Genomic DNA, 14,265 nt, shown 5'->3' with positions numbered 1-14,265 from the left:
AATGGCATGTAACTTCGTAATCAATTTATTTTTTTTTGTATAAAGGCCTAATTACACTATGACGATAACGACGGACGATAATATATTATAAGCATGCATTTCTTTTACATAAACCAAAAGAAATTAGAAAGGTTTTCGTTCTAGACCTATAGGATAATCATTTATGCTGTCTTTGATAAAAATAATGTTTTTCAAATTCCAATCAAATGACGTCATGATAAATAAAAACAATAAAATCGCTGTATTGTCACGAAATTATTGGTCTTACTAATCATGACGTCATTTGATTGGACGTGTGAAAATATAATTTTCATCAAAGGAATTGTTTATATTTCTTTTAGTTTATGTATTAAAAATGCACATTTGTCTATTTATCGTCGATCGTTATTGTCCTAGTGTATGGGTCTTATGCTGTAAATGTTCAATTAATTGATCATTCCGATTTTATTAGTTGGACTCTTGCACAGTTGCTGTCTAATTGTTGTTGTGTAATATCATTTCGAACCATATTAAAATCATAAAGAGATTCATATTCCTTAACATGTGGCTGTGCATGGAAGTCTGGTCTACACAAACTCGGGCCCGGGCCTGAAAGTGTTGGTGAATTCATAATTATACTTAATATTATATTTATATATATATATATATATATATATATATATATATATATATAAAATTATATTATTATACAATTGAAAGCAAAACCCGTTGAATCTCAAATCATTAGGACTAGAAATTTGGCTTATCAATCAAATAAATACTTTCGTTCAAAATGAAACTCCAACCTCTCTAATCAAAAGATTGAACTCGAAAACGGACCGTTTTTTTGAATTGGGTATGTTGAAACATTTCAATATTCATTTAAAAAAGTACACTAATTATGGTATTGATCAGTGGCTATAGAGGCGTAAAAACCCTCGGTCAATATCATGTAAAATGCACTGTGGAAGGGTCATTATTAGGAAATTGGGCTTATCAACAAATAAATACTTTCGTTCAAAATGTAAAATCAAGGCTGAAAAATTGGGCTTATCAACAACAAAATATTTTATTATTAGACGCGATAACATCAAGGATAATCAGTATAATTATTAATATAGCCACTGTTAATAGTTTTATTCTACATGCTAAAGTAAATAAAAATCCACTAGAAAACAAGCAAGTCTGAATGTTATGCTTATTAGCCATTCTATGTTTGTTACTGTAGGCCTATGATTGTTTGCAATGTCCACATATTATTTCCGTGGGCATATCCATAGTGTATCACTCACAAAAAAGACGTGTGAGGTTCTTTCTTTAGATTTTGAAGAATGATTTGTGTTACAGGTTCACACAAGAGTCAAATGCTCAAGATATCAGCTAACGCCATGGGACCCTTGGCTTATCAATGAATAATAAATACAGTACTACTTTCGTTCAATTGAAATCGGAATCTGACCGTTTCATTAAATTGGGTGTGATTAGGCCTAAACATATAATAATTTATTAAAAAGGTACAATAAAAACAAATGCATCAGAGGCGTAAAGAACCCACGGTCAATATCATGTAAAATGTATATGGTATAAGCACTGTGGAAGGGGTCATTATTATTAAACTGGAAAATTCGGCTTATCAACAAATAAATACTTTCATTTAAAATGTAAAATAAGAATGCAAAATTGGGCTTATCAACAAATAAATACTTTCGTTCAAAATGTAAAATAAGACTGCACAATTGGGCTTATCAACAAATAAAATACTTTTTTTTCAAAATGTAAAATTAAGACTGGAAAATTGGGCTTATAAACAAATAAATACTTTTTTTCAAAATGTAAAATTAAGACTGGAAAATTGGGCTTATAAACAAATAAATATAAATATTTTTTAAATATAATCCTTAAGCTCTGTCTATACTATCAAACTAAATATGATGTGCCCATATTATATAGACATGACGATGTCATATCACTACGATATTCGGGCATATCACTACCATATTTGGGCACATCACACTTTTTTTGTTAAACTAGTTGGGACAGTGTAGACAGAGAACTATGTGATTGAAACATAAGTCGGAATTGGACTGACGCGATTGATTTAATTGGATATTTTTATTAATGTAATGATTCATTAAAAACTATAATACCGATACGCGTTTGGTATTGATCAATGGTGCAAAAAACCCTGAGAAATAATGTTATAACGCGATTTGGTGATAGCTTAGCAATAATACAACCCATATACTATTATTATAAATACCTATTACAAATCCATTCATATAACTTTTCATCGCGAACCGAAAATGTATAAATGTTATTCTACAGACAGTAATTATATATTCAAAAGCCATATTATTATTATTATCAATACCTAAATGCGATAGTAATAACCACATACATTATTCCCAATACAAGTTTGTGCGTTTAATTCTAGAAAGAAACGACTGTGCTGACAGGCCAATGACATAAATCACAATTAGTAAAGTCCCAATTGTTCACTTGCGTTTTGATTGGCCGACCTATTATATTAGATTAATGAAGACTGTTCTTACAACTGTCCAGTCAAAAAGTTACGCGGCGTTTTTTGTAAGAAATATTTCTTGTTAAAAATACATTTGACCACTAAATCTGTTTTGCATGACCATGTTTTCAAAAGTCACTCTAATAACCATTTACTATATAGAATACTAGATATCAACAAGCAGTGAGTAAAACAAAATATAGAAAACATGGCACTTTTTATTTTTAACAGACTTAGCTAAAGTCATTCATTTTTTTAAATTATCAGACAATACCGCCTTGTAGCTTACAGAGTTGTACTACAATGGATTCTACAAGGTGAAAAACTAGGCTACAAGAACAGAATGGTATTGCCAGCTTGTTTGGTCAAGAAAATTAGAGAAAAGTTTCCTTCACCTGATGGAACATACAAAGGTTTTTCTTGGCCTGCTACTGATGATGCATAATTTGTTCGATTAAACTGAAAAATAAACTTTGTATAACAACAGTATTTAAATCATCACCATCATAATCATCTACTGATTATCCATAATTTGCTCGGTTCTTTGACAATATTCATTTATTAATAAATCTTTAGAAGGTTGTTCCTGCTTTGAGATGTTTTTTGGTAATTCTGGAAGAGGCACTGCAGATTCTGTATATCTGTACCTTATACCTGGGTCCATTCGTCTCTGTAGCGTCTTCTCAACCAGATCAACAACGTAATCATATTTTTTAGCTTCATAAATTTTTTTGGCAGACCATGATCCATCGCCCCGTTTTGGGCAAACCATTTTGTATCGAAGATCACCTACAATTAAATTCAGAAAAACAAATCATTTTTAATAGGCCTATTATGTAGCTGGACTAGACAGTTTAGACATGGGTGAACAGAGAATATAATAAAATGTTGTATATTAACTTAAAGTGTCTTATTATTTTATTACATGCATTATAAGTATTACCTGCAATTGTTTGTGCCTGTTTCCTGCCAACATTAGCATTATGATCTATAACTGCTAGCTGAGTCCTGCCTTGCATAGAACCATAATGAAAGTGAATTCGTTTTGGGGCAAACTTGGTGTACGAGGCATGATAGGACTCTAAGGTACCTGAATTGAAGAATTGAGCAGTGAGTAAGTAAAATGGGTTTTACACTAACGTTTAATTCTTATTGTCTACACAAAAAACATTTCACACCCACCAGTATGCTTAAATTCTCCAAGTTGACCAAGATCATTATCTAATCTTTTATCCAGTACAATTTTTTTCAAAGCATCATAGGCTGGCGAATCATATTCTAGCCATATCTTGCTTTCTGCTTCTTCTTCTGTTAGGGCACTGTGTGCACAGGTATTCTCAATCCCATCTTCCTCCCATCTGTGAACATTTACCACGTGATTTAAAATTGATTTCCACCTGTTTTTGAGTACCTAAACATTAGTAAAAAAATAGTGTAAAGCTCAATTTAGAGAATGATGATGATGGTGCTCTTTTTTCTTTTATACTAGTATAAGAGCAGTTTATATAGTACTGCAATATTTTTTATTGGACACAACTTTATTTTTATTTCTGTATTAATTATATAGTACTTATTAATAATAAACACAGTATAAAGCAGAACTGATTTTTTAATTTTGAGTATTTTATATATCAATTATCAATATGATGATGTACATAAATATATATTTTTGTTTTGTTTACAGTATATTGACAGGGCTTGTTAAGCACATCACAAGATGAGAGTTTCATTACTTTTGCTTTTCCTCTTCACCCCTGTCGATTGAAAAAAAAATTCACTAGTGGTCATACCTGGACATCACCTTTACAAGTTGCACAACAGAACCACAAATGGTTTGTTATGCTCTTGGTCCACAATAATAGGTGCTCATTTCCCTTCTTTTTACCACTTGCCAAGACTTTCTTTTTAATGCCTGAAATATTTGATAAAATATACAATATAGTATTAGTAAAACAATTTATGAACTTTACAAACATGATTACAGTATATACTGTACTCGCTGGTGCTACACTAGTAGACTAGAAGAAGTGTCAATTGAAATTACACTGTGCGAGATGAGATAGATTAGAGCAAACTCATATAATGCTCATTTGTACAATATGTATATGGTGCTTATTTATATACTGATGAGAGTAAAAAAAATGAAGGATTTAATTTGGTTTTAGTTTGTTAGAAAATTATTTTACTGTATCAATCATACCTTTACAAACATGCCAGCAATCAAGCTGATGTGATATCTCCCAGTATTCGTCCTTCATAACTTTTCTGATTGATGGTGATCTGTCAGTTGTGATTGTTTTGATGTTGATGCCATGACCCAACAAAAACTCTAAACTTCTGATGAAACCTTCCTTTTCCATTGCTACTGAGCTGGAACATTCCGTCACTTGTATCAGCCGAGCATCAACAATTTTGTCACTTTTCTCTTCAATAAAAGAGTACGTAGAATATTTTGCGGAATACCCTGGCGAGTCTGACCGGGCGTCCCCCAAAATTGAGATAGTCTCATTATCCAAACTTCTTAAAATGAGTTCAGCAATCATCACATCTTGTTGTTCCTTATATGCTTCATTTATGACTGGCAACAAATAACATTTTTGAATTTGATAAAAACTTGATGATGATAAAAAATGCATATCAAGAATTTTAGCAAAATTATTAATTGCTTGATATGTGTTTCCACTGTACAAAATAGCAGAGGCTGTAAGTAAATTGATTTCTGCCATTCCACGAACATCTGGACAGCTTTCCCATTTGCCAAAGTGATATTCAGTACATTGCCAATGTACAATTATTTTTGCTCCCCTGTATAACACATTTGTTGATATTATCTTCTGACCGCATTCTTGGCATCGCTTAAACATTTCAAGCACACTATCAACATTGACTATCACTTTTCCTGTAACATTATCATCTACTACTTCTATTTCTTCTTCAGAGGAAGAAGAACTGTCCTCTTCTGGTATCCATCCCATCAACTCATTTCCATGTGATGATGAAAAGCTTACATTTAAGTCCTGTAAAATTATAATATTATATAGTTTACAGAATTTGATATTACATACACTACGCATTCACAAGTTGGTGAAGATAGATAAACCATAAATAATCATACCTCATCATTGCCATGTACTGATTTTTTTTCTTGGACATCATGTGATGTATGCGATGATTCTGAGCCTGTGAAAAACTAAATATATTTATTTTTCTTTAATACCATTTCTACACAGTAACAAAAAATAGAATTGTTTTTTTAAACTATAGTTAGTGTTAATTGTTGTTGTTCTCAATCACCAAATGATGGCTAGTAGTTAGTAGGCCTAGTTAGTAGTAATCATCATTATAGCATTTTTCATTTAAAAAAAATAATGCACTAAGAAAGGGCCTATCTCTAGCTAGTAGTAGTAGTAATACTATCTAGCATAGGCCTAGGCTATATTTTTTCTTGTTTGGATTTATAGGCTAGGCATAGCCTAAAATCCCTAGGCCTATATCATAAATGTAATATTTTAATAATGTACAGAGTAGTAGGCCCAGTCAATTTTTAATTTTTTTTTAGGCTTAGCCTAAACATAAAAAGAAAAAAGAACTTATTAGGCCTATAATTTACTTTGATATATTAGGCCTAATTATTAATATTATTGTTCTGGTGGTAAATTCATCATTGTTCTTACCGATTCTTGATTACCAGCCTCCTGTCTTTTTTTAAATGCACTTCTCATAGTTGTACTACTAGGTTTGTTAAATGCAAATATACTTGGTACTGCGTCAGGTTTCAGGCGGTGTTTTGGCTTGTAAAGATGCGGAGCTAGATCGTGTTTTGGGTCAGGTAGGTAATCTGACTTCATGAAGTGCTTTCCACAAACTCGCAAAGTTCTGTATGTCGACGGCTTACAGCCGGGATTCAAATTAGCGTTTCTAATAACAGTTAACCATCTTCTGGCCAACGCCTTATCATTTGGAAAGGTATGAAAGGGTATTCCATCTAATCGGGCTTTTTCGTATTCCCGACAATTTGAAACAACACACGCTGGCATTTTCAGTTCCCTCTCTCTACTACTACTCTACACAATGTTGATCACACCACCGTCACACACACGAGGAGGAGGAAGCTCGCACACGGCCCAAAAATCGCTAGCTAGCAGAGAAAAAGTTTTGAGTCCGATATGGTTGAATGATTCCAGAACGTCATACGTCATGTTTCTACTAGCTACTCTTCGGGTCCCATAGACAACTCTCGCAAAGCGCGAACATTTCTAGTAAACACACTTTTTAAATAAATCGTAAAAAATATAAAAGTTGAATTGTTTTATTGTTTGTTTTGTCTATCTGGATATTGAAGTGTTTCTTCAAAATACCAGGAAAACATTTTGGCAAATTTAAGTAATTTAAAAGGTTAAATAAGCAATTGAAGTGACGGTACCTATTCTATTGTATGGTAACAACAGCGAAAACTCATTAAGTAGATTATGCGATGCACCTGTGACGTCACAGCAATTTACGGCGACGGCTGTACGGCAAGCGCGTGCGGCGATATCCTCGATTTCGCGATGGTTCTGAAATCATATGTATACCCCTAATACGTTTTTAAAATATGGTCCTCGGTACAGTTGTCCTTTAAATATCTTTCTTAATTATTTTAAAATGATACTTTGTAACTTATTATCAATATTTTAATGGCTATTGCATGTTAGAATTGTATAATTTATGAAATACAGGTAGTTTTTTGTCTGATTTCTAGGCCAACAAGCTAGGCTAGAAAAGCTAGGCCTAGGCTAAAGACATGTTGGTCAGGATTCTCCAGGCAGGCTCCTGAAACCCAATCTAGGCCTACCCAGGCCATACAAAAAATTGGATTGATTTTTTTCAATGACGATCCCCACGGAAAATATTGTGTGTGAATGTGGGTGTGGGAGGGGAGTGGGGGAGGGAGGAATTTTGGGGAGAGTAATTTAATTATCAAAAGTAATAAATGATATAATTGGGAGGGGTGGGGATAAATTCCCCCCCCCCCCTTGGGCAAAAAAAAAATGTACAAAAAATTAATAAGGGCCAGCCATTTTTAATAAGGGCGACCATCCTTCAACTTCAACTGGCCCTGCTGGCCACTATGGTTTAAAGGTTAATTTTCAGCCCTGTATACTCCATCTGTCATTTATTACTACCGTCCGTTAGCTCGGCGTTTAACGGACACAAAAACTCAGTAATATACCCTGTGGAATGATGCTATACTCTATATTATGCTGTCATTTTAATACTATCGTCCGTTAGCTCGGCGTTTAACGGACACAAAAACTCAGTAAACTCCGGGAATGATGGGTATTCGAATGATGCATACTCTATATACTGTCCTCTATCGTCCGTTAACTCGGCGTTTAACAGAACGCACTGAATAGTAAATTCGCGCTTGGTTGAGAGCAAGTAGGGGAATTCCCTTTTTTGCGCCGCCTCCCTACTGCAAGAAGGCAATTGCACATTGTTTTTATATATTTATTTTATATATACTGTATAAGTGTTTTGCCTATTACACCATTTAGGCCTAAATAGATACAATAATTGTTAATGTACACAGTTTTTTTTTGTATTTTGTAATAAACATGACACCCTTGCAGCAGCATCACGGAGGCTGCCAAAAACACCGTGGTGCGTGTGTACATCGCATCGCGGTGATAAAAAACCATGTGCTTGCTAATAACGTGGCGTCATATCGCCCAAAGTTTCATCCTCTGTTTTTGGACACACTCGAGGTCAGCGATAGTTAAAGTAATAATTTATTTACGTAATACAATAATTGTTAATGTACACAGTTTTTTTAGTATTTTGTAATAAACATGACACCCTTGCAGCAGCATCACGGAGGCTGGCCAAAAACACTGTGGTGCGTGTTGTACATCGCTTCGCGGTGATAAAAAACCATGTGCTTGCTAATAACGTGACGTCATATCGCCCAAAGTTTCCTCCTCTGTTTTTGGACACACTTAACTCGCGCGGCAGCTACAGTCAGTAAATGTTTTAGCTCTAGATAGACGGCGACCGGTTTCTATATTGTTTGGTCCATACCATCGTCCATAAAGGCTATACATGCTGATACTATCGATACGACAGTCGGGGTTTTATCCGTGTTTACAATTTCGCCATTTTTTTTTCCGGTCAAGTGTATGGGGTAAAAAATAAAAAAGGAATTAACGTCAAGCATGCTAAACAAAAAATGAGTATATTATAGGAATGTTCTATAAGTTGAAAATGTTCAACAAAAATTGTGGAATTGTAGATGCTGATAATTTAATGTTGGGTAAGGTTGTTTTAACAGCATTTTTTTTTTGCCGTCGAAATGACGGTTTACCACAACATCATCTGCAGTTTCAAGGCCCTTTCTACCGCAATTGCCGTCGATCTTCATATTATTATTAGATATTATTGTATTGAACTCTGTAATGTGTGGTGTGATATTTTCAGTACAAGGGTCCGTTAAATGAGCGTTTAACGAATATAAAAACGATCTGTTAGGTCGGCGTTTAACGGACGAAAACAACGGACGTTGTTCTTCCGTTGTACGCGTTAGATAGTAAATTCAATTTCATTGTACAGTATTAACCATGATACGCTCTGCTGAGTACAGACCGCAAAACTCATTAACGTTTTGCATATTATTAACGCATTTAAACGTCTATTAACGGAGTAAAAACATTTGGGCACGCTCCCTAAAGGTGTTTAACAATCCGTATTTTATTGATATTGACAATGTTGATATAACTATAATTATAGGCCTAATAAATTACTAAAAAAACGTAATTTTATATTCAATTTATTACTTCGAAAACCTTGTTTATTTCGTGCATTCGCCAAGCGGCCAACAGAGGGCGTAACTTGTTTACATCGTTCGCGTGACTAAAAATTGATCATTTTCGACAATGTTTTCAATATGTTTGCTTTATTGCATCATCCCTACTACAGCCAGTAGTACTAGGCCTACCCCATAGTCTCTCTGGAAATAAAGTTTGGGGAAAAAGCTTATTTTATGCTTATAAAATGCATATCAAAGCCGATCAATGTGTGCCGAATCGTCTCAGGGCCGAATCGTCCCGGGCCGAATCGTCCCAGGGCCGAATCGTCTCAGGGCCGAATCGGCCCGTTACCGTAGAAAAGTAGTTTTATCATTGTGGTATCTATTCAAATTTTTCTCTTTTTTGGTTGATCGGTAATGAAAATTAACGATGCAAAATTAAAAGTTGTTATTTTTCAACCAATTTAAACATTATATGTTAGTATTTTGTTTCAATATTCCAATAAAGAAAGAATTACGAAAATCTGACTTGTAGTTTTCGAAATATAAGGTCTAAAACATCTCCGAAAATGATCGTTTTTGGCCACGAACGTTGTAAACAAATTGCGCCCTCAGTCGACAATTGTATGAACCACACCGTTTTTCGCTAAATCAATTACAAATAATTACGTTTTATAGTAATTTATTTTATATATCAACATTGGAAATATCAATAAAATATGTTATTAAATGTTTACAAAATATATAAAATTGTTTATTTAACGAAATTCGTACAAATTCATTGCTCTAAGTTTGTGTAGTAACATCAGTACAGACAGACCATGTGACTTCCCGGTACACGCAAGAGAAAACATTCCGCTGTGGGTGATTTGCGTCCACCAATCAAATAGCCAGGATCCAAAATCATTCAAAGGTGAGCTCTGCCGATCGCGGGAAATCTCAGCTTTGATTGGCTTACGATGACATCATATCCCAAAATGGTGGTTTTGTAGTTGAGCCTCACGTAATTTTCACAATTTTATTTAAAAAATGAAATAAAAAAATGGACCTGCTTTATGGTATGTGTGATTTTTCTCTAAAAGATTTAAATAATAAAGGCTTCATATAGAGAAAAAACCGTTTTTTTGGCATATAATAAATATTTCTCAGAGAAAAAAGCACATGGCATGTAGAACTATATTATCTTGGCATATAATATAATAGGAAGACAAACAAATCCCAGGTTAGACTTTGAGGTAGAAATAAATATGCTAAAGCTGAATTTTTCAGGATAGGTCCCTAATGTTGTCTGAAACAATATACTAAAAGTCCCCGGGTTTCCCCGTTGTGCTTCAACCCGATTGGGCCATTTTTAAAAATGGCGGCCTTCTTAAAATTATTTACCATATGCTGACAACCAGTAGGTGTAAGTAAACAATCTTGGTGTCAAAATACTCAGAAGACCCATATTTATATTCACTGTAATGAAAAAGTTTAACAAAAAATGGTCAGAAATGCCTGTTTTGACCTTTGACCCTAAATTTGGATTATCTCAATATCTCATCAATGACTGGCCGTAGAGACTTCAAAGTTGTCCCAAATTATTCAGAATGCCCAACTTTCTATTCACTTTAATGAAAGAAAAATACCAAAAACCTTCTATTTTGACCTTTCAACTATTGACCTAGACATATTTTAATTTTATAGACATCTTGGTGATCGATAGGAGTACACAAGCGAAATTGCTGTCAAAATACTCAGAAGACCCATATTTATATTCATTATAATGGAAAAGTTTTTAAAAAAATGACCGGAAATGCATGTTTTAAACTTTGACCCTAAATTTGGATTATATCAATATCTCAAATTATTCGGAATGCCCAACTTTCTATTCACTTTAATGAAAGAAAAATACCAAATTCCTTTAGAAACATTCTATTTTGACCTTTGAACCCTTGATCTGGTCATATTTTATACCAAAATTGTAGAGAAATCTTGGTGATCGATAGGAATACACAAGGGAATTTGGTGTCAAAATACTCCAAAACACCCATGTTTCTGTTTACTCTTATAGAAATAATGTACTAAATGCGATTGAAAGTGTTTTGACCTTTGACTTTAATCATTACATTTTAATGAGAATTAGTCTTATTTCGTGCCTAGCTTACCTGTATAAACCGACAATAGCCCGTGCTCTCCATAGGGAGGGCTTAGATGCAAAAAGTTAAATTTAAGTTGACATAAAGACAGACAGAATCTAACAATTCATCAGTATGGTCATTGCCATGAGAGGTAAAATTCATTCCAAATTGCTCAGATGCTAAACAGACAAACCAAGCACCAATTTTAAACTATATATGATACATTTTACTGTCTGTTTGGGCTTTAGCCTGTTTTCACTTCTTTTATTCATTAGTAACCAAACAAATGTTATTATTTATTTATTCTTGAAATATTAAGGTTAGAAATTAGTCCTCCAAAAAATGCCACGCCCTTTCTATTATGGCTAATGTCCATGTTTAAACTTTGGAGCTACCAATTCTAAAATGTTTCCTCTTCGGCAGTGCCATTTAATATATAGCAGAGACCACTACTGGTTGATTTGACACACACTTATTGGTAAAATTGTTTTTTTTTTTTCAATTGAGCTGCACTATTACATTTCTTTGTGTATATAGGTCTGGAGTACTGTACATAATTCATCTTATAACATTTTTTAAATTGTCTAAAACTGCACACTGTACATAGTCACCCACCCAACCATTTATCAAGGTCTCAGTCTAAGTCTCATTTTAGGCTCTAGTCATAACTCCGATTCTTATCTGATATGATGCAATTTAATTTTAAAAGAATTATTGCATTTATCTTTAAGATGTGAACATTTTTCTCTGTATTTTTTCTAATCAAAATTCTCAAAAAATCGAAAATACTTCAGGACTATAATTATGATGGTTAATAAAATAAGGGCATGAAAATCTGTTCAGGGATGTCACCAGCTTTTTGGAGTGCCGGTCGGCAAATTCACCCCCCCCCCCCCCGGGGTATTTCCCCCCCCCCCCGCCCCGGGGGTTTGTCGTTATTTTAGTGAAACATAAAGAATTATGAAAATAAATAACAACAAATTGCGTCAGGTCTAGGCCTAACCTTGTACCACCGGGGAGTCGCCGTTATTATTCGCGAAAACAAAAAAACGCTTACGAAATGAATAGCCATAGATCGCGTCAGGCTTAGGCCTAGCCTTGTAGACACTACGACCACTAGGCCTAGCCAAGGCTTAGATAGATGCCCCAAAATCTGAATTCCACAAAAACAGGCGCTGCCTTATTTAGTAGGCCTAATCCCTAATCAAATACTGTAGATAAATTATTAGCCTAGACCTTACTACTTGTTGCTCGATATAATTAGGTATCCCAATGTAAAAATTCAAATTAATGATGGTACTTTTTCTTTCAGTTAATCAGAAGGAACTTACTGAACATAAACTTTTGCAATTTAAATGATTGAAATCGGATTATCCATTCAAAAGTTATGGTCCGTTAAAGTGCCCAAAAAACAGTGATTTTTGCTTAAAAAATGGCACTTTTTCTAATTATATTTGAACCCATTTTTGAAGGGTTATAACTTTTATACTAATAATTTTAAAGTTCTTATTTTTTCCAAACCCATAGATACAACAGAGTTGTACAAGAAAAAATTTTTTTTGGGTGTCCTCAACATTTTTTTTTTTAGATATCGCCCTACAAAATTCGTCCGAGGGCTTTTTACGCGTGATTTTCCCAATGTCTCAAAAATGCCCAAAAAGTTCCTGTCTTTAAATGATTCATAACTTTTGAACCAATGTGTGAATTAACTTCTTTTTTTTTGCATTGCATAAAATGTAATATGTATTTTAGTGAGGTTATTTATATTGACAGGTAGGTAATTCCAATAGGTGTGGTGAATTTTGTCCAAGATGGGGAAATTTCTGTCCAGAATGGGGAAATATTTTGTCCAGAATAAGGACAAAAGCGATAGGTGGCGCTATAATCGTGTCCAAGATGGGGAAGCTGTCCAATATAGAGAAATCCGATTTGTCCAAAATGGGGAAATTTCTGTCCAAGATGGGGAAGTGGTGGCGCTATATCGTGTCCAAAATGGGGAAATTTCTGTCCAGGATGGGGAAGTGGTGGCGCTATATCGTGTCCAAAATGGGGAAATTTCTGTCCAGGATGGGGAAGTGGTGGCGCTATATCGTGTCCAAAATGGGGACATTTCTGTCCAGGATGGGGAAGTGGTGGCGCTATATCGTGTCCAAAATGGGGACATTTCTGTCCAGGATGGGCTTATGCTGTGTCAAAAATAGGCAAGCTGTCCATATAGAGAAATCAGATTTGTCCAAAATGGGGAAATTTCTGTCCAGGATGGGGAAGTGGTGGCGCTATATTGTGTCCAAAATGGGGACATTTCTGTACAGGATGGGGAAATGCTGTGTCATAAATAGAGAAGCTGTCCAATATAGAGAAATCCGATTTGTCCAAAATGAAGAAATTTCTGTCCAGAATGGGGAAATACTGTGTCTAAAATAGCGAAGCTGTCCAATATAGAGAAATCCGATTGGTCCAAAATGGGGATTTCTGTCCAGGATGGGGAAGTGCTGTGTCCAAAATAAAGAAGCTGTCCAATATAGAGAAATCCGATTTGTCCAAAATGGGTAAATTTTGTCCAGAATAGAGAAGGGCTGTGTCCAAAATAGAGAAACTGTCCAATATATAGAAATCCGATTTGTCCAAAGTGTTTTCTAAAATAGAGAAATTTTCAGCAGAAAAATATAATTTTGACAAATTTCTCCAGAATAGAGAAGTGCTGTGTCCAAATTAGAGAAACTACAGTATCCAAGGCCTAATAAATTCAATTTTTCCGAATTGTATAAAAGAGAAACTGTCAAATATGTAGAGAAATTCAGAAATGTTCAAAACGAGGAAAGTTTTTGTCAAGATTAGCGCTACATCGTGTCGAAAATCTT

The 14,265-nt window shown here is 34.3% G+C and overlaps 2 protein-coding genes across 2 annotated transcripts in view; both read right to left on the bottom strand.

Moving 5' to 3' along the window:
* LOC140052634 (coiled-coil domain-containing protein 130 homolog) overlaps positions 1-14,265 on the bottom strand; it is a 130,311-nt gene that overhangs the window by 98,590 nt on the left and 17,456 nt on the right. The window lies entirely within an intron of this gene.
* On the bottom strand, positions 2,640-6,544 carry LOC140051273 (uncharacterized). Its single transcript, XM_072096428.1, has 7 exons — positions 6,175-6,544; positions 5,616-5,690; positions 4,701-5,517; positions 4,291-4,412; positions 3,683-3,911; positions 3,444-3,590; positions 2,640-3,289 (listed from the first exon to the last, which is right to left on the bottom strand). Exons 1-7 carry the CDS (start codon positions 6,535-6,537, stop codon positions 3,015-3,017), a joined length of 2,028 nt encoding a protein of 675 aa, XP_071952529.1. The 5' UTR covers positions 6,538-6,544; the 3' UTR covers positions 2,640-3,014.

Source organism: Antedon mediterranea, chromosome 6, assembly GCF_964355755.1.
Source record: "Antedon mediterranea chromosome 6, ecAntMedi1.1, whole genome shotgun sequence".
Lineage (NCBI taxonomy): Eukaryota > Metazoa > Echinodermata > Crinoidea > Comatulida > Antedonidae > Antedon > Antedon mediterranea.
The sequence above is the reverse complement of the archived record's forward strand: the minus strand, read 5'-3'. Positions and strand labels throughout refer to the sequence as shown.

Coding starts and splice junctions, on each gene's coding strand:
- LOC140051273 (XM_072096428.1), bottom strand. CDS start 6,537: ATGCCAGCGTGTGTTGTTTCAAATTGTCGGGAATACGAAAAAGCCCGA. Junction 5,518..5,615: donor CAGTACATGGCAATGATGAG/GTATGATTATTT, acceptor ATAATTTTACAG/GACTTAAATGTAAGCTTTTC. Junction 3,591..3,682: donor TGGAGAATTTAAGCATACTG/GTGGGTGTGAAA, acceptor TCTTCAATTCAG/GTACCTTAGAGTCCTATCAT.